The sequence below is a fragment of the Gymnodraco acuticeps genome, unplaced genomic scaffold, assembly GCF_902827175.1.
Source record: "Gymnodraco acuticeps unplaced genomic scaffold, fGymAcu1.1, whole genome shotgun sequence".
Classification (NCBI taxonomy): Eukaryota; Metazoa; Chordata; class Actinopteri; order Perciformes; family Bathydraconidae; genus Gymnodraco; species Gymnodraco acuticeps.
This window is the reverse complement of record NW_022990152.1, coordinates 944,296-968,507: the sequence shown is the minus strand read 5'-3', so window position 1 is coordinate 968,507 and position 24,212 is coordinate 944,296. Positions and strand designations below refer to the sequence as shown.

Genomic DNA, 24,212 nt, shown 5'->3' with positions numbered 1-24,212 from the left:
AGATGTAAATAACAGGTGGGCTCTCCCTGTCCTGCAGTGTGTTCTATAGGTCTCAAATCCCTGTTGCCTCCAGAGGGAGTTTCTCTCCCCCACCAAACCCTAAGGAAAGCAAGTGAGTGGACCTTTGGTGAAAATGTTTATTTTGGGATCGATTCCTTCTTCCTGTTAGTGTGTTCTCTTAGTTTAAATAGCGCATAAATGCAACGTTTTCATCAGCTGACAGTCAAACGTTACATACTGGAATGTCTTTGCACAGCTTAGGCATTACCATAGCGTAATGCCATTACCGTGGCATTGTTACGCCTTTGGTCATCATCAAGCTACGCTACATGTGACTGTTAATGAACACAAAACCCTCTTTTTGAAGTATGGAAATGTGCTTTGTGTCATCACAGGATGGCCAGCAGACAGCGGCTGTGTGTTTTCCTTTTTATTGTTTATCCAGCTTATTGTAATGCTGTTTTTAATATGAACAGAAGTGGGTTATAATAAGCATTTGTTTATTTGTAACTCAGCTTGAAGGTTACTGTATGGGAAATAGTTCATTGTCCAAAAGCATCTTTAGGTTTGATGTCTATTTCAAATCAGACAGGGGTGGTGGGGGGGGGGGGTCAGAGACGAGGTGGATCAGCAGCTCCTTGTTGGCATTGATGCTAATTAAACACTAACTGATAGTAAAAGCCTTCTCCACACTCTAATTATTCCCCATTTCAAGTCTAATTTCACCAATCAGTGCCATCTTTATTTCTGAGAGCAAATTGGGCACTAATCATTTTCTAGTGGAGCTTTCTCTGCCTCTAATTGTTGAATATGATTTATCCATTATCAGAACGCCTGCTACTCTTATCAGTCATCTCACAGGGCCAATGTATCTGGAGATTGTGCTCAGAGAAATTAAGCTGAATATTTTTAATGAATTTTTAAAGTGATGACTCACAGCCTTGCCGCAGTTTGACTGGGTATTTTAAATATTCATAATCTGGATAATTACTTAAATGAAACAGAAATAGGATGACATGATTTAGTGCGGCTCAAAGACTGAATTTCAAAAGTGTTTAATGCAAAATATTTGTATTTAAAAAAAGATCATGAATTTATTCGATAGCATGTTTAAATCCAAACACCTTTGACACTTTTAATATGTTCTAGTAGTTAAAGATAACATGTTTCATTAGCTGCACCATATATTATCTTGTGTGTGGATCAAGATTTATACATTTTATTATAATATTAAGACCACAAAAATATCACAGACTCATATACAAAGCATTTAACAAATGTACAGAAAATGTATAAGCTACGAATAATCAAAGAAAAAAAAAAGAATCAAAGTGTGACGGCAGGATGTAAAGGAAGTCGAAGAGACCAACATGAAGGACAAGAGGACACTTTGAAGGGGAGTTACTTCCTGTTTCCTGTTTTGTCGACTTCCTGTGTCTCCTGGTGCGGCTGGTCAAGGTGATCTCTTCATTTCCTCTGCAGCTTGTGCAAAACGCTGGAAAAGAGTTGATTCTACACAACATACACTAACTCTATACATCTACGCTGTTAATTGAATTGCCCTTCATTTAATTTAATAATAAAATCTATCAAAATACACATTGGCACATTCACAAAGCGCTTGCCAACATGATTATATATATGTACACACTAGTTAAAGCTGGCCAGAGTTATGACCAGATGCTTCTGAAAATAAGCCTGGTGTTAGCCTCAGAGCTGGTCTCTTCTTGTTCTTTTATCAGATAAACTAATATGTTTCTCACTTATCTGCCCTGACAGATCTGGGAACAGGTGAATCTGTTATATCTATTTCTACACTGCACCTATCAGAGGGTTCTTCCGCTTCTGGTCGGGCTGCCTGTCGTCCCTGTAGCGCTCCCCGGTGTCGGGGTGCCTCTCTGGGCTGGAGTATCGTCCCGGGTTGGCCTGCCGGTACCCATCCACTCGTCCCCCCGCGGCCTCATAGAAGTGGTCCCCTCTCTGGCCCGCGGGGGGCGGCAGGACGTCCTGCCTCACTGCGGCGCGGTGCTGCTGTTCTGCTCGGGGGGACGAGGGGTAGTAGCGCTGGTTGTTGGGCGCCTGCACACGGCCCTGGTGGGGGATGGGGTCTCTGGGCACGGGTCTGGAGTGGGTGGGGTAGTCATATGGATCCCTCCTGGAAGAGAAATATGGAAAATTAGCAAACTATAGGATTGCAGGACTTTGTGAAACACATATATAGTCTAGATCTATGGTTGAGTAAGGCAAGGCATGGCAAGGCAAGTTTATTTATATAGCACCTTTCAACACAAGGCTTTACAAAACTGAAAGACATTAAGAGCATGAAGAAATAGGTACATGAATACAAGTTACAGTGCAGTGTGCGATATTAATATATCAATTAAAAGCAGCGGCAAAAAGAAAGTATTGAGTAAGACAATATTTAATACTGGTTTAAACTGGTGTGGAGCGGAGGCCGTGCCACAGATCCCCCCCCCCCCCCTTGCGGTAAGCCTCCTCCTGTTATTCAGTTTACGGTGCGAGGCCGTGGCCTTGGCAGGATCAAGTTGTGGGGGGAACGTGGATGGAGAGATGCCAAGAGATAACAGCAAATGCCTTGGTAAGCATATATGAGGCTGTGTGTGTGTTTAGCTGGAGTGTGTAGGAATGTGTGTGAGTGTGTGTCCCAGGGGTCTGCAGTAACGAGGCAGCCAGCTGGAAGTCTCCGGTTCCCTCCCCGTAGCTCCGGGTGATTAGGGGCTAAACCCCGGGGTAAGGCGACACGCGGGACTTGGGGAGACGGTAGGAGGGAGAAAAGAGGGGAGAGTAAGAGAAAAGAAGAGAGGGAGGGCTGCTCACCTTTCAGAGGCCCATTCAAATGTTTTCCATCTTATGTGCTGTTTCCAGCGCCGGGTGACACACATATCTTATAAGCAAATCTAAAAGTGGAGGGGAAACTCTCCTATTTATAAAAGTGGTGATCTACAAGCAGCCCTGTCAACATCCTAAATTAAGTATCTTTGTAAACTCTAACAAAGACGGCATCACAACCTCTTCTAGGCCTTATATAGAAGTGGTTACAGTCACATGTAAACCAAATGCACACACCTAAAAAGTACTGGTACAAAACAGGAAGCCTTGACAGACCTAGAAAGTCAGCATAAATTCTATCATCTATTTCCTGTTTGTAAAGGTCGTTTGGCACTAAAGAAATCAAAGAAGTACACATAACAAACTGGTCACACAAGTGGCTGTAAACACATATTTGTATGCTATTGTTGGAGCAAATGCTTAAGCGTTCATTAATTGGCTACACTTCAAACTATGATGCCGCATCACTCAGCGGCAGAGCGCGGTGGAACAGATTTAGACATTTACTTCCCACCCCTCAACAATGGCTCCCACTGTAGTGATTACACAGAAGCATTGAGCTTAGCCTTCTCCCTTGTTCTGCAATCATATCCCTGCGTCTCCTCTGCTGCCGCCCCCCCCCCCCCGAGTCCAGCCTGGCACCTGTTGACTGGCCAATTAGAATGACTCACTCACCGCAGATTAGCTAGTGTGTGTGTGTGTGTGTGTGTGTGTGTGTGTGTGTGCGCAAAAGAGGACTTCCCTTGAGGATATTCGTGGACGCTGGTGACGTGGAGTTCTATATGAGTGTGTCCCCCAGATATCAGTGTGTGTTTTTTTTTCTGTGACCACCCAAACAGAGCGGTGGGACAGGATACACAGGTGGTCCCAGGAATGAACAGCGCTGTCTTGTCAGTCAACACACACACACACACACACACACACACACACACACACACACACACACACACACACACACACACACACACACACACACACACACACACACACACACACACACCACACACACACACACACACACACACACACACACACACACACACACACACACACACACACACACACACACACACACACACACACACACACACACACACACACACACACACACACGAGATAAGGCAGCATAAAGAGAGAGAAGAGAGCAGTTGTAGAGGCAGTCTGGGTAAAAACTCTAAAACGCTGGAGAGAGGCAGAGAGACGAAGGTCAAACTGCTCATTAATCCAGATTAAATGGTGAAGGCCACCAGGGGAGGCACAGAGGGAAGGAAAGAAAGGAGGATCCAGGGGTAGAGGAGGGGGAACACCTGGGTCTCTACCCGACTCAGGGCCACCCAAACGGACAGGAACCTCTGCTGGCTGCCCCATTCTTCTCTCATCACTCTCTAATCCCCCCGACTCTCTGCAATCCACAATTTCCGCTTTTTTTCTCACCGAATATTCATCTTCCTCTCCTTTTACGTCACCTCTGGTAACTGTCCCCGTAACATCCTCCATGTGCACTCTTATTTTCTCCTTGCTCATCTACAGCACTACCTTCAGCTTCTCCGAGATAATAAGGAGGACAAAGGAGCAACAATAGTTTCATGTGAGGAGTAAACCTTTGACACTTGTGGATTCAAATTGCAAGGAAATCCAAACTGAAAAGCGTAACTTTGCTATAAAAACACCCTAAATTGTTTTAATTATTACCAATTACGCACAAACCCAAAATAAATAAACCGGAGTTTGTATGAAAAGTACCAGTTTAGGTAACCTTAAATAGGTTCTTTGTTCAATTCCTTGGTGGCATGAATGAAATAGGAAACATTCCTGCAGTGCCTGGGTACATGGGTCTGGATGACCTTTGACCCTGGTGTTACATGGCTTAGTAGTCCAGGAGTAGTGGCTTTATGGGTCCTGCTCATATGGGACCACTTATCTTTTGTTATCAGACAGGAGAGTGTCTACATTTAACTGTCTTAGCAGGAGGAAGGGAAGCAAGAATCCAACGTTTTTTTTCCTTGACATTGAATTAACCCAATTAAAATGTGTAATATTATTGTTAAAACATTGCATAGAAGCAGAAATAGTGGAAGTCCTGACATATTGTGGTAACTAGCACTTGTGTGTGTGTGTGTGTGTGTGTGGGCAAGCAGCTGGGGGATTAGGGGGTCCACAGGCCTCAGTGACCCAGAGAGCTCCTCAGCCCGGGTCACACAGCTGGCTGCAGGCTGGATGAAGTGAATGTGTTCAGTCTTTGTGTTTCTGTGGGCCTCCGCTAACCTGAAGTGTCCAAAAACCAAGTCAAATGTCCAAAACCGAGCCAGAGGACGAGTGCGTGGTTGCGCTTGTATATCTAGATGTTGAGGTGAGACCTTTTAGCACTTCAAAATGTCCTCTGTTATTCCTTGTATCCTGGTGATATAGCTATTTCTCATTGGTCAGAAGAAGTAATTTACTGATAGCATTCATAAAGTGCAAAGTGATAACACTTTTATTCACCAGCAAATGCATTTCCATTCTTATTGATCATGTTATTTCTTTAAATACATGTTTTATTTGATCAAATGTAAGGTTGCTATGTAGTAAATGCCCTCTAAATTGCATGGATTTGCAACTAAATGAACAAACAAATAGCGAGGCAGAGAGGAGAGGAGGCGGCAGATGTGTCTCTGAGCCGATGTGGAGCAGCTACAGGGTGTGATGTGAGCCTCAGGGACCAGGAGAGTGCAGCGCTGTAATGACACGCCGTGTAATACATCTGACTCACACTTCCAGCACATCAGCACCATATACCTCACCCACCTCCCTCTGAGAGCAGCCTGAATATTACATCCACATGTGATTACAGTGAGAGGAAAAGTGTGATCTGGTACTGGGAGAGTGTGTGCTTCCGCCTTATGACAGTCAGGAATGTGTGTGGTGGAAGCATGGGGAATAAGGGGTGGGGGTTACACTGCACCTGCCCCTAGGAAACGGAAGGAGGAAATTAGTCATTCCCCCTCCACCCAGATTCTTATTAGAACCCCCACACTGGTCCTCCTAAACAGCTGGAAATGTGTCTCCCACCAATACCCGTGTTTAAGCAAAGATGTTTCATTGAGAAAAAGCACTGAAATATTATATTTATAACAAACCTTTCTAGAGCCGTAAAGAACACCTTAAACAATGAACATGTACCGAGTACTACTAACCTGCTCTGCCTTCAGTTTCAAGTTTAAGACTGTTTGTATGTGTGTTGGTCTGCTTTTGTTCCCACACATTTCATTCATTAATACGAGAACATACAGATGCAGCACCGAGGCATATGTGAGCACATCTGCCAGCGATGTGCTCACCTGTTAGCCAACTGACGAGCAACAGACACGCGTTGCATGCACAATGAAATAATTGCTCTGCAGAAAAGCAGCTGCTGCACTTCACTGCCAAACACTCCCACACACACACATTCATCTGATGTGTACACACACTTTTCTGGGTAAATTGTGTCATAATTTATAGAGATATCAGCTGGAAATGTCTTCATTTATTCAAAATTCAAAGTCTATGGTTTCTTTGAGATTAGTTGAAGACAGAGATAAAACATAGTCATGAATTATTGTTTATTTAAAAATATGTAATACGATATGTTTAGAAAATACTCATTAGTGAATGATGCATTCTCCAGATTCCCCAAATTCATCTTTGTCCTAACCCTGCACACTCACACTCACACTCACACTCACACACACACACACACACACACAGTCGCTAATGGCGCTGTGCTAGCTGAGTGCTACGGACACAGAGCAGGCCCCTGGCTCCACTGCAGAGGAAACCATTAGCCACTCTGCCCCGGCCGCGAGGCCAGCGCTGCTAATCAAACCCCGCTATGTCAACAACAGTGCAGTGGAAATTGGCTCTCACCAACACACATGTGCCTGGTCTAAATGGGCCCGTGTTTACGCTCTCTGCTACTACCGAGCGGTGACGAGGGATGTGAAGAGTAGCAGGGCAGGTAGCAGAGGGGACGGATAGAAAGGGAGGCTTTCTGTTGGAAATGAGAAGGTGAGGAGAGACAAGAGGCAGCAGGACATCAGTGTGTAAACTTAGAATAGCTGCTCTCATAAAGCTCAGAGGACTCATTCATGCTTTAGTGATGTCATGCTTTTAGTCCAGTCCGCAGAAAGACGTCCGGTCAATTTAACTTCAGCTGTGAACAACAAACATCCATGATCAATGGTGGCTGAAATGCCCGGAGCGCAAAAGAAGGGAAGAGGTAAGAAACCAAAGGATCGCTGCACATTGCACCTTACACATTCTATGTCTTTGCACCACATTTAAATACTGCTCCTATCCAGAGTCAATCAAAATCACTGCAAGTGCTTTCCTTGGCCAACCAAAAAAGTAAAAGAAGCTGTTGCTAAGGCGGTCAAAGGGCAGATTTACGTCTTGGACAGTTCTCAAAGAGGGAGAGTTATCATGTAATAGAGACGTGCTGAGGGAGCAGCAGCTAACGACAGAAACAGATGGGAGAGACTTTAAGCTCGACTTTCTCAGATTGTTCGCAGTTCAAACTTAGTTCACTGTATGCCCTTTCTATTATATTTTATTGCATCCTGTGCAAAGAAGAGGACGTTTCAATGCCTGCTGACCTGTCTTCCACAGAGCTGCCCGTCAGTGTCTGTCTGCAGACTGAATGTCAGGCAGACCTGTACGCGACTAGTCTATGTAATTCTAACTGAGAGCTAATGAACATTATCCGTACTTTTTATCTGAACGCCTCAAAATATAAGCCGCAGAACATGAGAGCTGCTACATCTTCATTACTCAAAGAGGCTAGAACAGAGAATCGGACCTTTTCACAGGACGCATATTGCCGTGTCATCGCAGGGTAAACACGGCTGTAATTAATAACATGGTATAGGAAGAAACCACAATTACATTGAATAACAGCCGTTGGTTCTATGCAATGACATTGGGCCTACGTCTGGTCGTCTTGCTTTAAAACGTATTCAAACGGTTAATGGATTTCCAAGATTCTTGTCCACTAATCATTTCAGAAATAAAACTTTCATTTCTGAGCTCCGAAGCCTCAAAGTGTATGTTTTGGTTTATTTATAAAGAGATGATTTAATTTTCCTGAACGCAAACCTGACTTTGGGAACAACGAAATAAGAGGAGACGCTAAGATAGAAGTGACAGAGAAAAAGTTATTGTAAACAGGTAAAGCCACTGGTGTCTAGCTCGCTAAAGCTTTTCATTTCTACTGATTCCATAACACTTCTGTGTCTGAGCACAAACGCCGTTAGCAGGACAAACGCCACTGCCTCTGCACACCAATGGGATCCCTCATAAAGGGCCTGCAAATAAGAGACGGGGGCAGGACACCTCTCGGGAAATCAAACACAATAATCCCCACATTGCTTCAGATGCTCTTGGGTTGCTTATTTAACAATAAAAGACAGGGGTCACATCACCTTTTAAGCCAATCACAGAGGGTCTTGGAAAGAGATCAGCAGCTGTCATGGGCCAAACGCAGAAAAAACGATTACGAAGAAAGACTCTCCAGGACCGGAGAAATGAAATAAGTTACGGAGACAATAACTCTAACTGAGTTGGGCGAGTTTTAAGTGAGTCATTCGACAGCTGGACAGCAGCGGGCCGGGGATCACTTGATCATTTATGAAACTGTGAGAAGCAGAATGGGGTTTTAATAAAGATGAGACGAGGGCAGAGAAAATATGATTTCTCCCCTGACCTTGAAAATACCATCCGGACTCTACGGGAGTTTCAAAATACAGAATTTAACGATATTACAGATTTGAAATAAATACAAACAGTATTGGGTGATTTTTTGGGAGGTTTTTTCCAGTTGACCAAATTAGAAAGCAGTTTTCATCCTTCCCTTATTTACTCACCTATTATAATCAACACATTACTTTCACTCAGAAGGGGCTGAGTCATTTATTATTTTCTATTTTGTGTTGCTAAGTGTGTCCAGTCTTGACATGGCTCATTAAGGCCTGAGCAGACAAAGCCCTGGGTGAAAATGCTCAAGTGGCTGTAAGACTGGGAAAGTGTGTGCACTTTTCAGGAAGGTGGGATAAGAGTCCTTAAGGGATACTTCCCCAACATACCGGAGGATACTCAACATGCTGAGGACAATCAAGATGCTGCCCTGTGGTTTTTAAGGAGGGGGGCCGAGAGCGCCTGATGAGAGCACTAAGCGTTCAGTCCACAAACAAAAGAACCTGAGAGGCTCCTTGACAGAAAGAGGTGCGTGATAAAGGTCAGAAGTCCAAAAGTGGAGGAGCGACTGACATAAAGGGCACTACACAGCGAGCGTTGCTGGCTTAAGAAGGAGATCCAAACCGAACCACACACACACCAAACAGAAAGTAGTGCCAACTCTTGTAAACCTTAACATTTCCTCCAATAATCAACAAAATAATGTTGACTAATTTCTGCTGTACTCTATTAGACTGAACATAATTTGGACCCGGCCCGAAATAGATCCAACGTCGGGTTCTAGTTCTCTAAAATAAACGGTATCTATGTCACAACAAGCAAGCTACATTTTGCTAATTTTCTTTCTTGACTCCCTAGAAAACGTAGAATCAGCAGCCTGTGACGACCTGGCCTCACACGCCTTGCCTCCTCCTCAGTGGGTCATCTCACTGTCCAGATGTGACAGGAGCTTCCTAAGCTGTTGTGTGTTCATTCTGACTCAGCGGCTTCACATTAATCAACCAATTATCAGCCACAGCCAGCACCGTTGTCGCGCCAACCCGGCCCTCCTAATCCAATCACCTTGGGGGAGTGGGTCAGGGGTTGCTCTGATTGGATAACCCCGGGCTGGGTCGCCGAGCCCATGACCCGCTGCTTTGAATTGGTAATGATGTTAATATTCTCCATATGGCGGTGTGTGTGTGTGCATCTGTGTGTGTCCCCAAGCACAGAGCCTCTCCGCAGGCTGAGCTGCACCCCGGCGTTAATGGCCGACGGAGACAGAGGTAATAGCCAAAGTAGCACTATCCCCCCCCCCCCCGGGGCCAACCACTCGACGCAGCCCTCTCTCCAAATCCTCTTTCCCAGACTTCAGCTCCTCAAGTTGGCTGCCACGCTGTAGCTCTCGGCACTGAGTCCCAGGCGGGGGTCCGTTTTCTTTCCATGCTTCCTTGGCATCCACTCCTTCAGGTCTGAAGAAACTCGTGATTTGAGGGCTGGGAAAAGCCAGACAGATCTGCCAGTGAAGGGAAATCTGATAAAAACAAGAAAGTGGGAAGGCAACTTGGCAAACCTACTGTTCTTTTTTTTGACTGGGAGGAAAGTGGAATACACTGTAAGCTACAAAAAGTCAAATTCAGTTGAACGCATGTAATAAAAACAGATCCAAAAACACTGACATCTCAAAATGCAATGGGCGATATTGATGTGCTTTCTTTTGGAGAGCTACAATGAGGATGGACGTGTTTGACACTTCAAGTGAAATATTCAAATGTGTGCTTCAATTTCATCGTCATCCTTCTGACTCATTCCTCTCCTCTCTCCCATCTGTGAGGTGCTTTGCTACATCTCCTGTACTATCTCCACACACACACACACACACACACACACACACACACACACCCACACACCCCCCCTCCAGCTGCAGCCCCAGCCGGCTCCACACAAAGGCAGGCCAAATGTATGCTAATGGCAACCAGGCCAATGGTGGAGCCGCACTCATTTTGAGAGGAAATGGCTTTCAATAATGGCGGCCCCCGGGGGGATTTCGCACAAAGTTCAGCTCCACTTTGAAAAATGCATTCACTTCACTGCTGTATCTGCTCTCTCTTTTTCTCCTGTTCTACCCCTCGATGAAAAAAAGAAAAAGATTTCCCGGAATATATTTGCGCCTCCCTCCTCTCGCCTCTGTATTTATGCTAGTGGGAGTTTTTGAGGGGGGGGACTGAGGAGTCATGATTTATCTTTACAGAAACAAGTACACAAACATGTGAGTGTTCAAACTCTATCTGGCACTGCTCCTCTGCCTTCTGTTGCTCCTCTGCTGAGGCAAATGTCCCCAGAAGCATGTTAACTGTACTGTGTGAATTTCAAACGAATCCTATCCTGTGGGTCTAAAAATACTTCAAAGAGGAGACAAACAACAATTAGATAACAACGGGAAGATTTCTTGAGCTAATGAACATTATCCGAACCGTACTTTTTATCTGAACGCCTCAAAATATAAGCCGCAGAACATGAGAGCTGCTACATCTTCATTACTCAAAGAGGCTCGAACAGAGAATCGGACCTTTTCACCTTAGCCGTGTCATCGCAGGGTAAACACGGCTGTAATTAATAACATGGTACAGGAAGAAACCACAATTACATTGAATAACAGCCGTTGGTTCTATGCAATGACATTGGGCCTACGTCTGGTCATCTTGCTTTAAAACTTATTCAAACGGTTAATGGATTTCCAAGATTCTTGTCGACTAATCATTTCAGAAATAAAACATTCATTTCTGAACGCCTGGGGAGGTTTTCAATTTTCCGGATTTGCCTCAATATTATTCCGGAGAAAAAGTGCTTCTTTTATCTGCGCCTGAGTGCAGTCTGAGCTGTCAAAGGTCATGCAGGTGTCTCTCAGTGTGTCTGTCTTAATTTGGGTTTGTCTCCACAGCTGGGTAATCTGTCCCTGTGCTCATCCTCATGTCCCTCCTCTCCCTCAGATTCTCAGTGTGTGTGTGTGTGTGTGTGTGTGTGTGTGTGTGTGTGTGTGTCCCGAGCTGGTGCTGATGTCTGAGCTTCCCTGGTGCCTGTCATATCAGGGCGGGCAATAACCCGTGAAATGACTGTTCTCTTTTTCTCACTCCTCCTCCTTTCCATCCCGGTGTCCCTTCTCTTCCTCATTCTCGTCCTCTCACTTTCCTCGCTCCACTTCGCTTTCGGGGGGGGGGGCACCAACATCACAAAGATGGCCTTGCTCGGCGTGTGCACACACACACTCTCACGGACTGTAATGTGGAGAGGTATGTGTGTATACCTCATTTGACATGGGAGAGTTTAAACAAATAAAAAGGAACATGTGCGGTTCTGTTAAACCCACACTAGAGGGTATACATTCTTCATACCACCCCCTCTGCGTGTGTGTGTGTGTGTGTGTGTGTGTGTGTGTGTGAGATCCTCCTGCCTGTGCCCTGCTCTCTGGAGAGCTGAGCACTCCTATTCCTAGGATGAGTAGACGCTCCCAAGGCAAACACTCCAGATTTAATTATAAGCTCCAAAGAGGATTAGTCTGTGCTGTGTGTGTGTGTGTGTGTGTGTGTGTGTGTGTGTGTGTGTGTGTGTGTGTGTGTGTGTGTGTGTGTGTGTGTGTGTGTGTGTGTGTGTGTGTGTGTGTGTGTGTTGGAGACACAAAGGGAGGGAGTGGCATTGTGGACAGAGTGGTCTCACCTGGGTTGTGTGGGGTACTGCCGGTCCACCTCTTCGTAGCGGGGCGCTGTCCGAGACTCGGCTCCTCTGGGTGCCATCTGTGAGGGGAGGATAGAAAAATGTAAGGAGACTAAAAAGGTCCAAGGATCAGTCCAACAGCCAAAACACCCTTGAGCAACTAGTTTAACTCATACTGTAATTATAGAAGGTAGATTAAAAAAAATTAGTTAAGCTGTTTGCGGATTGTCGGCCAACTGAAGCAGAACAAACGTATCCTCAGGCTATACGCTTAACCTCAGTAATATGAAATTAAGTGGACGAATATTCAGTATTTACATGTATCGTGTGCAGCCAAAGAAGAGAGGAAGAACTCATGCAATGCCCCACATGTGGTAACGTAAACACACGTAACCACATGTAGCAGCGTGCCCTACATTGACCATGTGTGTGTATTGTTCATACAAACATGCCAGTTATATGAAGAATATGACATTATAGGGTAGGTTGTTCACACTGTCATCCACACACTGATTAAAGTCAGAAATCTGGTCGGCTCAGCACAGGCAGTATGAGAAGAATAAAGAGCTGTTTGAACATTAAAGCATGGAAAGATGTCACAGTAAAGGCACTAAATGTGAATCTGAAAACTAACATAATATGTCGTCTTTAAAGTTTTCTGTGAGCTCACATGGAGAAAAGCGTGCCTTCATGTGCTTGCACAATAGGTGCAGGGTTACAGCAGTTACACAGGGGTTTAAACAAAGACAGAGAGGAGCGAACACACAGTTTCAATCATCTGGGCTCTGTTTCCACATACAAACACAGGCTGTTTACTCAGAGGACATTTCACCGGTCAAACACACCACTGTTGCGTGACATACACACTCCAGCAGTCACACACTGAGGCAGCCTAACACACAACTGACATGTGTGTACATAAACACACAATCACAGGTCCAGCAGACCCCCACATCTAAAGAGGTAAACACGTTTAGTATCACACACACACACACACACTACAGAGTCTAAATGACTCTGTGAAGGACGAGTGTATCGCCGTGTTTTGCATGTACGTATGAGTTTAAACTCATTCTGCATGTCAATGCCTCAGCGGCGCATTACCAGATATCATTAGCATGTAATGTTGGAAGCTCTAATGCCTCTGAATGGGAGCCAGGAAGTGAAAGCACATCAGAGGCAAGGCTGCTGCGCCATTCACTAAAGTGGCTTTGTGCCTGTGTGTGTGTGTGTATGTTAATATTGTGGAAGTGCGCAGGTTTAATATGATGTCTGGAAGCGGATGCTCCATCTTTTGGATGGCTGTGCCTGTGCGCTAGGTAGGGGACATTATGCGTAATGTGAGGTAAAGGGACATTAGTCTCAGAAAGAAGCTGGGACTCAGGTGGGAGGCCTTCTGTGTGTGTGCGACCAAGTGTGTGTGTGTTTCACAAGACATCATACATCTTGTGAGTGTGAAGCGCAGCAGAAGGGAAAAGGAAGATTAGGAGGGGAGGAAATGTGTGTTTGGATAAAATGAGTGATACTCTTTGTCCACTGATTGTATTAACATAGTAGCCTGCAGACATAGGCCTAAATGATTCCTTTATTAACTCTATACACACACACACACACACACACACACACACACACACACACAAGTAAACAAACACACACAATAAGTCTCGGTCTCACCATGGCAACTGGTAAAACAGCGAAATGAAATTCATCCAGGTTAGAGACAAAACGCAACAGTAAAAAACATCCGACAGAAAACGGCCTCGTCTTCAGAGCACCAGAGGCGGAAACGTCGATGTTGTTATTCCTCGCACGCAAGTTCACGTCCTCATGCTGAACCTGGTGACACCACATGTGTATCTACAGTATATGTATGTGGTTATCAGTGGAAAAGTGAATGTCTTGTGCAGACAGTAGCTGACAGAAAGCCAGATTCTCTCCAGACCAGACCACAATAGAGAACTTCCCTTTTCTCATTACCGTGTCATGTGGGAACATCGTAAAGTTGGAAGACTTTCTTAATCTTTCACTGCTGTTGTGTGTAATCTACACCCAAAGCTTACAATCAGCAGATCCTCAGACTTGCTTTTTAATACTTTGTCATCAGGGAGAGCAAATCAGCTTAAACATATCAGGAGCAATCTTCGTTGTAAAGAGTATAATTGTGCACAGTCATTGCTGCAGCTGACAAACGCTCCGGCAGAGTGCTTGGCGTGTGTGTGTGTGTGTGTGTGTGTGTGAGCAAAATGTCACTTTTCCCTTTTTCCAAATTAGAAAGCCCCGTCTTGACAGTGCCAGATGATATGCATTCTCACACACACACACACACACACACACACACACACACACACACACACACACACACACACACACACACACACACACACACACACACACACACACACACACACACACACACACACACACACACACACACACACACACACACACACACACACACACACACACACACACACACACACACACACACACACACACACACACACACACACACACACACACACACACACACACACCCCAATCAACTCCAGCAGCACAGCTGTCGCATTCATCAGAAAGTATTGCCGGGGATCAGGAAATGAATTTTCTTGGAGCACTTTTGGCTTCGCAATGCTCCCATATACAATAAGCCTCATACAAGAGTCCAAGTGCTTTGACACAATGCCTGAGCAGGGCTTTTATCCTGGGACTGAGATGCTCAGATTTGCCTTTTTCCAAAGCGCTTCGCTGCGCCGTCTCCTGCCAAACGGCATAATTAGCCTCCTGTACTGCCATCTATTCCTCTCCCATCCATCCATCCCTTTCTTCCCTCCTTCCATCCATCCCTTTCTTCCCTCCTTCCGTCTTGGATGCTAATTACGCATGTGTCTCAGTGTGGAGCCTCTGCTGGCGCCCCATGCCCACCTCCTGTTGGCAGCCTCACCCCCACGCCCTGCATCCGACTGGCACGAGGAGGCGGTAAACACCCGATATCCATCCACTGTGATGAGATAGTGCTGATGCCCCATGAGAGGAGGGGGAACAGATTAAGGGAAGGGGCTGGCAGAGAGGAAATCTGTTAAAGATTGGGTACGCAAAACAAAACGGAAAGTCAAACTGCCACTTGTTGTTGAGAGCAAGACTGTAAACTTGTTATGTTGAAATACAGAGAAACAACACCTTTATATATAAAGGTAGACAGCCACCCACACACAGTCTGCAGGGTAACATGATGCAACATGTTGTTAAGATGCAGTTACAAGATGTCTGCAGGAGGCTTTGAATGCATGCATATTTCGAAAAGCAACATTAATAGTCAGGATGGATGGATGCTAGGGCCCTGCGTTTTCAGATAGAACTGGTCAATGTAGTTTTAGTCTTAAAGAGGACATATTATAATATTTTATTCAATTGTTCCGACACCATATAAATCAGAACCAATGCACTTCCATACAATGCTATTGAAAGTTCATTTTATATTCGCCCTGTGATTCAGAATCACTCACAAATGTAATGTGTTATTTATTGGCCTTTTCAACACTCAGTTATATGAAAATCCGGTCAGTCGTTTTTCCCTAATTCTGCAAACAGACGGTCAAACAGTTAAAAAAACATCCTTTGCCTCATCGGGTAATCATCTCGCAGACTCGCTTAAACTTCTCTGTTCATTCCCTTGTGTATCCGATTGAGTGTCTTTCTACAATAGAACGTTTTTCTACATGTTTTCATAAAATAGCTTGTTGGCATAGTTACCGACTAATAACCAACCAAATCTGTAAAAGGTCAGAGCACCTCTTTCATGCTAAGCCGCTGGCACACACACGATTATGCTGTATTAAGACGCTCCGAGTGTGTGTGTATCAAACAGGAGGCTCACTTGCCCCCCAGTGTACACTAAACACTCCCACACCTGGACCCTGCTCACTCTGCTCGTTAGCAGCAGATGGCAAACACACACACACACACACACACACACACACACACACACGCACACACACACACGGTCCAAAGGTTACACACACTCAGACTGGAATGCAGCCTATTTTGGTAATAGGCCAATCTGCTGGTAATTGTCTTCATTGTTAGTGTTTGTCTAGGCCTCAACTCTTGACCTTCAAATGGCTTTTCATACATACACTTACATACAGCTTTGGACATTGACTGGATGTGTGTGTGTGTGTGTGTGGGTGTGGGGTTTAATCTTCCCATGTGAGGATGTAACAGGTAGGGGGAAAAGACTGTTTAGCTAATTATCTACATTAGATAAGTACGAGTTGTACATGCTTTTGCTAAGTCTCTCTACAGAATACTTTATCTGTCTGAATACATTTGCTAAGCTCTCAAACGGTTTGCATAAACTAAAAATGTCTAAATGTGTATATGCTTCAGAGAACTTTTAAATACAAGTTCTACTTTCCCCGAAATGTACTGACGTCACTGGCTCGAAGTGGACAAACAGAAATATGTTTCGCAACCCATGAGAGTATTTAATTTGTTTAAAGGAACATTTTATAACTGGATGATTGTTATATCCTTGAATGGGCATCCACATAGAAATATTTGGGGAAATGAATTGATTGCTATTTTCTACAATACACCCATATTTAACATTAATAGACCCGTAGAACGCCCCTATTTAACCGTCATTAGACCCATGTTTCACCGTCATTACATCCATATAAGAATGTGCTTAGACCCATTTTACACCCAGTATACACATGGACACACTGTCAAACCTTTTATGGGTTAAATCACTTTTTGGTTTGTTCTGATTGTAAACAGAATATTACATTTCATGTTAACTAAACTGCCCGCAAACATAATTAGTGGCTTGCAGAACATTGCCTAAGAGAGGGGGACCTACATGTGTGTGTTACATGAGGCTACAATCAACTCCCATCCGTAACCTGTTCCATGTGTGTGGCCGTGGCAGTGGCCATGGGGTGTTGTTTATTTACTGAAGTCGTGTCCCTGTTCCTCTCCCCTCTCAGTGGGATAGTTTGCCTCTCGGCTGTTCGCTGAAATAACATCCAAATACCCCTATGTGTGTGTGTGTGCATGTGTGTGTTTCCCTCTTCAGGTTGTGAAGTCCCCAATAGTGTGTCATAAGGTGTGTGAGTTTGTTCCAGGTCTTGATGCACACACCCCACACACCTCTTCAGTCTTCTACCTTACGGTAACAGATGAGGGGATGTGGGGGTTGACACCACCACCATCGGCGAGGCTTTGATGAGTCACTCCAGCTCCTCACGTCCTCCAATGGCCTGCTGCAAATGTCGTGAGGTGGATGTGTTTGACCTTCACACACTTTTGATGCAACTCCTGCCAAATCCAGGCCCTCCAGAGTGAGATCCATCGGTGTTAAAGCCTCCGTTCACCCAGAGTTCATCCTCAGTGGTGTTTGTTTGTCGGAAGCACAGGTTTGTCTCAGAGGTGTTCCTTTCCTTGATGATGAAGCAGCTCTTCTGATCTCCCAGTCTTTCAGTGTAATGTCTCACAAGGTTCCTCTTCTACGTCCTCCATCTGTTTGAGTTCCTCATCTTACGATGTATCCATTGTCTCTTTTTCTTCTCCAGATGAACTCAGTTTGAGGATTAAACGAAGAAGTAAAACAAATGTTGGCTTTGTTTTAGAGCTGCAAGGAATAGTCGACCAGTGGGTTAACCAAACATGTATCAAGAACAAGACACAAGTTAAAATTGATCAGAACTCGACAGTGTTACAACAAAATGCCATGAGAGCATTACTTAACAAGTTGGTTTGGTAAGGTGATAAGGTGTGAGCTCAGCAAAGAGACACAAACTTAAAGCCGACCTTACTGAACCTCTCCTTCTTTAACTCAACCCACAGACTGGTGAGGAGCTTTGAAGTGAAAGTGAAGTGAGGAGCAGAATGAGAGATTTCTATCAACTGGCAGACAGATCACACTCTGCGGTTTGCCCGTAGGCCAGAGACACGCCGAGGTATAAAGACAGACGCCAGATCAGTCCCTGTAGGCCTCCGTCAGCCCGGATGGTAGAAGGGAGACGAGGAAGTAAAAAACTCAGCTGGTTGCTGCGCAGCATTGGAATGAAGCGACTTAAAACAAAGGAGAAGTGTTCGGAGCCTCGGGGATGAGCCGCGGAGACAAGGACAGAGACGAGCCGTGGACGGAATCGCTCATTGTGACTTTGCCAAGAGAAAAGCGGGAGAAAGGTGCAAGACGTGCGAGCGGAAACTCTTGATAGCAGAGGGAAGACACATAATGCCGGAATTAGATGTTCACTCTTGTCTTCGTCTCCCAGGAGGCGGCAAGAGTTCAGCTCGTGTGTTTCTGGAGAAAGAGGAAGGGCTCCTGTGTTCGCCCAATCAAACACAAAGTACAGCAATGAAGTTGGTCAAAAGGTATGGAAATATTTAACAATCTTGAAAAGAAATGTCTTTGCCTCACACCTCCTTCTTGGGAACTATTAAAGGGGAAATAGTAGGCCCATCTTCAGGTTTCACATTAGTATTTTGTGCCTCTACTGTGACACAAAAAACGGTGTGATGATTTCACAAAAGCACATTTGTTTTCAGAACGTTAATGAAGCATGTAGGAATGTTAGCACAAGGAACTACATTTGCATGCAAAACATGGATTTATCTCAATTCCCTTGCAAGTACTTTAACCTAAAATTATCCTGCAAGACTGAACATTGGCTTTTACAGAGGAACTGTCCTTGCAGCAATACTTTCATTTTGTAATTATGGCCTCAACAGTGTCCTTCCTTCTTTCCCCCTCTGTCATTTTCCCACAGTCACAGTAGCGTGTTCAGGGTTATTCTGGGGTGTATGATCCAAACACTAACTTGTGGCGGGGCCTGTGTAATTACACGGATCCAGAATAGCAGCGGCCCGGTCCAGAGCTGTGGGACCGAGGGGAAGGCTTTGATCAGCGCACAGCATCGACTGCTGCACCGAGGCTCACGAGGAAACCAGGATCAGGAGACTGCGTTTCGTGTAATTACAGAATTACGAGATTTCCCCTCCAAAAAGTTGGTGTGTGTGAGCTGCCAGCGTGGGATTGGCTGCAGCCTCCTACAGAGACATGAACTCTGAAAACAGTGTGTGTGTGTGTGTGTGTGTGTGTGTGTGTGTAATAGTTGCCTGGTTGTGGATTGTGTGTTTCTTATGTGTTTGTGGTATGTAACCCCTTAAAAGTCTGTTATAAAATGTGTGTGAGCGGGCGTTGGTACTCGTGTGTCAATCTGTGGTTCTATGTAGTGTGTATGCATGTGTGTGCAAAGTGAGTCCAGGCTACATGTAGAAAGCAGGACTGAATCCAACTTGACTGGATGCCTCAAATGCAGCTTTTTCCATGGGGATAGTGTGTGTGTGTGTGTGTGTGTGTGTGTGTGTGTGTGTGTGTGTGTGTGTGTGTGTGGGAGAGAGAAAGTGAGACAGATAGACACAGAGAGATGTTGAGTGATTGTGTGTGTGCTAGCTGGTCATCCTTCACTCTTTCCTCATTAAAATATGGCAGGTGCATCGGTAAAACCTCCAATCGAGAGAGACACACACACGCGCACACACACACACACACACACACACACACACACACACACACACACACACACACACACACACACACACACACACACACACACACACACACACACACACACACACACACACACACACACACGGGGCATATGCTAACCTGATTAACACTAGCATTAGACTAACATTAGTGCTGCCTCCTTCAGAGAAACACCCCCGGACCAGCTGCTCCTGCTTCCTCACTTTCTTCCATATGCACACATCTCCGTCTCCCACGCACCCATTCCACTTCTTTTATAAATTCTACATTTATAACAGTTTATTTGCACAAAGTTTCTAATTAATTGGACAGCGAGCAAACACCAAACATGTATTGCACACAATGAATATGCATGCTACAATATAACAGCAACTCCCATAGGGAAATCTCCTTGTATGCCTCAGGTAGATTTTAACGTCATGTTCGAGGACACCCTGCGCCATAATTACATGTTACTTATCCAGTGGTTCTCAAATGGGGGTACGCGACCCCTAGGGGTACGTTGGAGTACTGCAAAACATTAATGCATTTACACAAACTACTAATAGTAGATTAACTACTTTCTTCAAAGGTTTACAGAAACTGTGGATAATAAAATGGGAACAATAAACGGGGTGCTCTCTTTTCCTCTCCCTCTCCTGACAGCTCGTCAGTCTCGTGCAGCTCGCTGAACCTGTAATAAGTGACCCGACAGTAAAGAATACATATATTTATAGCTAGTTTAGCTAGTTCCAGAGTAGATAAACTAGCTAAGTGTGTTAGGTCTAACTCTCAGTGTATGTTGCTCCACTCAACGGTCCGTCACAGCGGCGGAGCTGTGATCCGGAAGAGCTGCGTGTTCTCCGTCAGCAGCAGCTGATCTGATCTCTCTCTCGCGTCCGGTTATACTTCACTCGCGTTTATATCCAAATCTATCAGATCTAGCTAGTTCTAGTTAATGATATGGCTGCCTGCTTTTCAAAGGACCTAAACAATAAGCGTTGCTTGACAACGGCGTGTGGCCGCAAAGTATAGCGCAGCATTATGCATATGTTTTTATGAGGAGTCAAAATCCCATGCTCATAAAATGCTCATATATCGTTTTCTCTTCATTTCCCACGCCCCTAAATAAATAAATATACCAATTTTAGGGAAAGTAAGGAAGTTTGAGCAGTGTGGGTTTTATATTAACAGAGTTACACGTGTTTCAAAACATGAAGTGTAATAACTGCAGGTGCCTCCCTGTCAGAATGACAAAGGTCCTCAGTGAAGCTCAAGCCCATGGTTCTCACTATGTAAGTACAACTTATTAAAAAGATCAGTTCGATGCAACTAATGTCGTCTTAGTGTTATTGCATGATGTTAAAATTGGTTTGCCATGAATTTAGTGATGGATTGTAAACATTTGAAATGTAGCATTTAAGTGTTTCTCAGTTACAAGGTTAATAAATCAGACACTGATGGTGCAGCGCTGTGCCTCTTTATAGGCATTTTTTCCTTAACAAATAGTTTTTGCGCTGATCAGGGGGTACGTGGCTGAATTGTTTCTTCAAAGGGGGTACATTATTGAAAAAAGTTTGAGAACCACTGTATTAGACGCTTTTATCCAAAGCGACTTTCATACTCAATACTGTGGGCAATCCCCACAGGAGCACTTTGGGGTGAAGTGTCTCAGGGACACAACGACATGCTGACTGCAGTGGGGTTTGAACCTGTGATCCCAACACCAACGCTCTACCCACTGCGCCACACGCCTCCATCATTTCTACTATACATTTTCTAAACTATCACGTATTTTTCTTACTGCTCCTTTCCATTCCTTCCCTTTTTTAGGTCGCTGTGTCCCACCTGTCTCCTCATCGTGCCAATCATGGGCGTAGGAAGCATCCTGAATGTATCCCCAAACCCCCCGTTAAAAATGTCCCCCCCCCACGAAAAAAAAAAATAGATTTCCTGTATTCTGGTGCATTTTAGGTGGTTTGATACTTTTATGTGGCTATACTAGCATGAGGGAAATGATGGGTACATTTTGTAATTTCATCCAGTAGTAAAGAAAGGAAACATATTTGATTATTAATTCAGAGCCGTCTTTGAATGAATAAAAAGCAGTTTAAATGCCCATTTTTTGTACATTTATATGCAACAATAAATATGTGTGAGTGCATTGAGAGATATTGTTGTGGAGAGTCATTTATATATAAATCGCAAAATACATTTGTGAATCCTTCTGTGAGCATTTATTAATATTGAGACTGATCTGACTCCATACAGATGTTAAGTTCACCTAGGAATGGTATCATTTGACTGAAATGTTTCCTGTTCAATATTCCCACTGATTTCCTTAACATTCTGGGATGAGAGTCCACATCACAATTTACTCTAAACTGTCATTTCCCTTTCATCACTCACCTCAGCAACGGACCTCTCTCCACTGTCCCTGTGTTCTGCCTCTGACTCACTCTCAAGCGCCTCGATGTCAAGAGAGGTGGTGAAGTGGTCATTATTTATTGAGCAGTATACTCTTTCACATTGAATCTTAACAAGTCATACTGAATGTAAATACAACTGACTCTAAAGTAAGTCCCAGTCTGTGACATTGGATATTTTGAAGACTCAAAGTCCCAAGCAGTAGGTAGAATATTAGCTAGTCTATGTAATGTGCACAGAAAATAAACAGTTAACTGAATACTCGGATGGAAATTGCCTATAAGCACTCAGTAAAACATGAACACACACAAAAAGCTTCTGAATGATAGGAAGTATAATTAAAACATAATGTACATTACCATTTAGAGAGAGAGTACCTAAGAACTCAGAAAATAATCTCTCATCGAACTGAGGCTCCAGTAAAACACACTGACTGCGTCTCTACATGGACATCATGGTGTTTACATGAGCACAGAGAGACCGGGTATTCATGTTCCCTGTTTACATGATAAATACGAGTAACCTGGCATTTCGATGCCTTTTCTCATCTAAACTATTCAGTATTTGTATCTCTCTATCGTGACATAAAGACGAAAATCCTCTCCAGAAGTGAGACGCTTTTGCCTCCGCAGCCATCACTGTTAACTGATTAACTGCCACCAGCTGTCTCATGTCCATGTTGTCTGGGGGAGAAAACATATCAAACCAAGAGATCGTCAGCTTTGATTTTCGCTGTATTAACAATGTCCTGAACACTTGGTGTGTGTGCCTTACCTCCGCTACCGACATCGCTTCATACAACAGATCTGAGCTGTCAACAACACTCCTCCTTGAACATGCGCGCTATGGGAGAACCTGCCTTGGTGCAAAGTAGCAGTGAAAACATGGTACGGAGTTTCATTGATTTGGGCATTCTCTCAATAATGGAATGGATTTGATAGTGAAGCACTGACACAGCGCTCTACAAAGTGCAGCGAGTGGATAGACCGATTCACGGACTTTCCACACTTTTAGTGGGGGGGTCTAAACTAATAATTTCAAAAAGTGGGGGGAACTTGTCCCACCCTCATATAATGGCTGCGACGCCCATGGTGCCAATCCAACTTCACCCTGCTACAAGTGCTAATCTATCTTCCCCTTGAATCTTATTTTCTCAGACTTTGTGTTATTGCTTTGTCATGTTTTCTATTTGTCCTCATAAACATGCAGTGGAGGAAGTAGCACTGTACTTATACTTAAGTAAAAGTAATAAGTGAGTAAAGTACATTTAAGTAAAAGCTAAATATACCAAATCTAAAATAATATCTGAATAATATCTATCAAAATTAATGATGCATTAATGTGTCTGCCATTTAAATGTTGCAGCTGTTAATGATGAGATAAACTGCTATACATAATCATACATAGTAAATAATCAATGATTTGGCACAAAATGAAAATATAAACCCCAAAAAATAACATAATAGGGCTCCACTTAATAACATTACCTGCAAAAGAGTACAAAGTCTGCTGCCAACATATAGTGGAGTAGAGGTGGAAATACTCAAGTACAGGTACCTTAAAACATGTACAGCTGTTTCTTTAGTACTTTCCACCACTGTGTAAACACATGTCCCCCTCACTGTTCTCCTGCCTCGCTGCCACTCCCTTATTATCTCCCTCGGGTGCCCCTCTTGTCTTTATAAGCAGCTTTCAGCTTCCCCAACAGTAGACACACAGCAGGACGGCCTGCCAGCACCCCCATTAGCACTGTGTCCTCAGGTGAGCGAGAGAAAAAGGGAGTGATGTAAGGAGGCACTTGCGAGGTAAACGCAGTGGTGGAACAGATTTCACCAGTGAATAAATATCAATATATAACCAGCGGTCACATCTGCAGCTGGTAATAACTTTCTGACTTCCTAACTCTCAGATCACAGTTGAATACGTGCACATCATTAGGACCGGGGGCGCACAAACCCAACGGGGCTTTTGCCTGTAGGCACATACTACCAGTACT

General features: G+C 44.3%; 1 protein-coding gene across 1 annotated transcript in view; it reads right to left on the bottom strand.

Annotated features, from left to right (window-relative positions):
- Positions 1-1,105: 1,105 nt before the first annotated feature.
- Positions 1,106-24,212, bottom strand: part of pard3ba (par-3 family cell polarity regulator beta a) — a gene marked incomplete in the record, with an annotated part of 78,097 nt that continues 54,990 nt past the window's right edge. Inside the window, 2 exon segments of the mRNA XM_034217336.1 lie at positions 1,106-2,155; positions 12,256-12,332. Coding sequence (XP_034073227.1) covers positions 1,813-2,155; positions 12,256-12,332 — 420 coding nt within the window.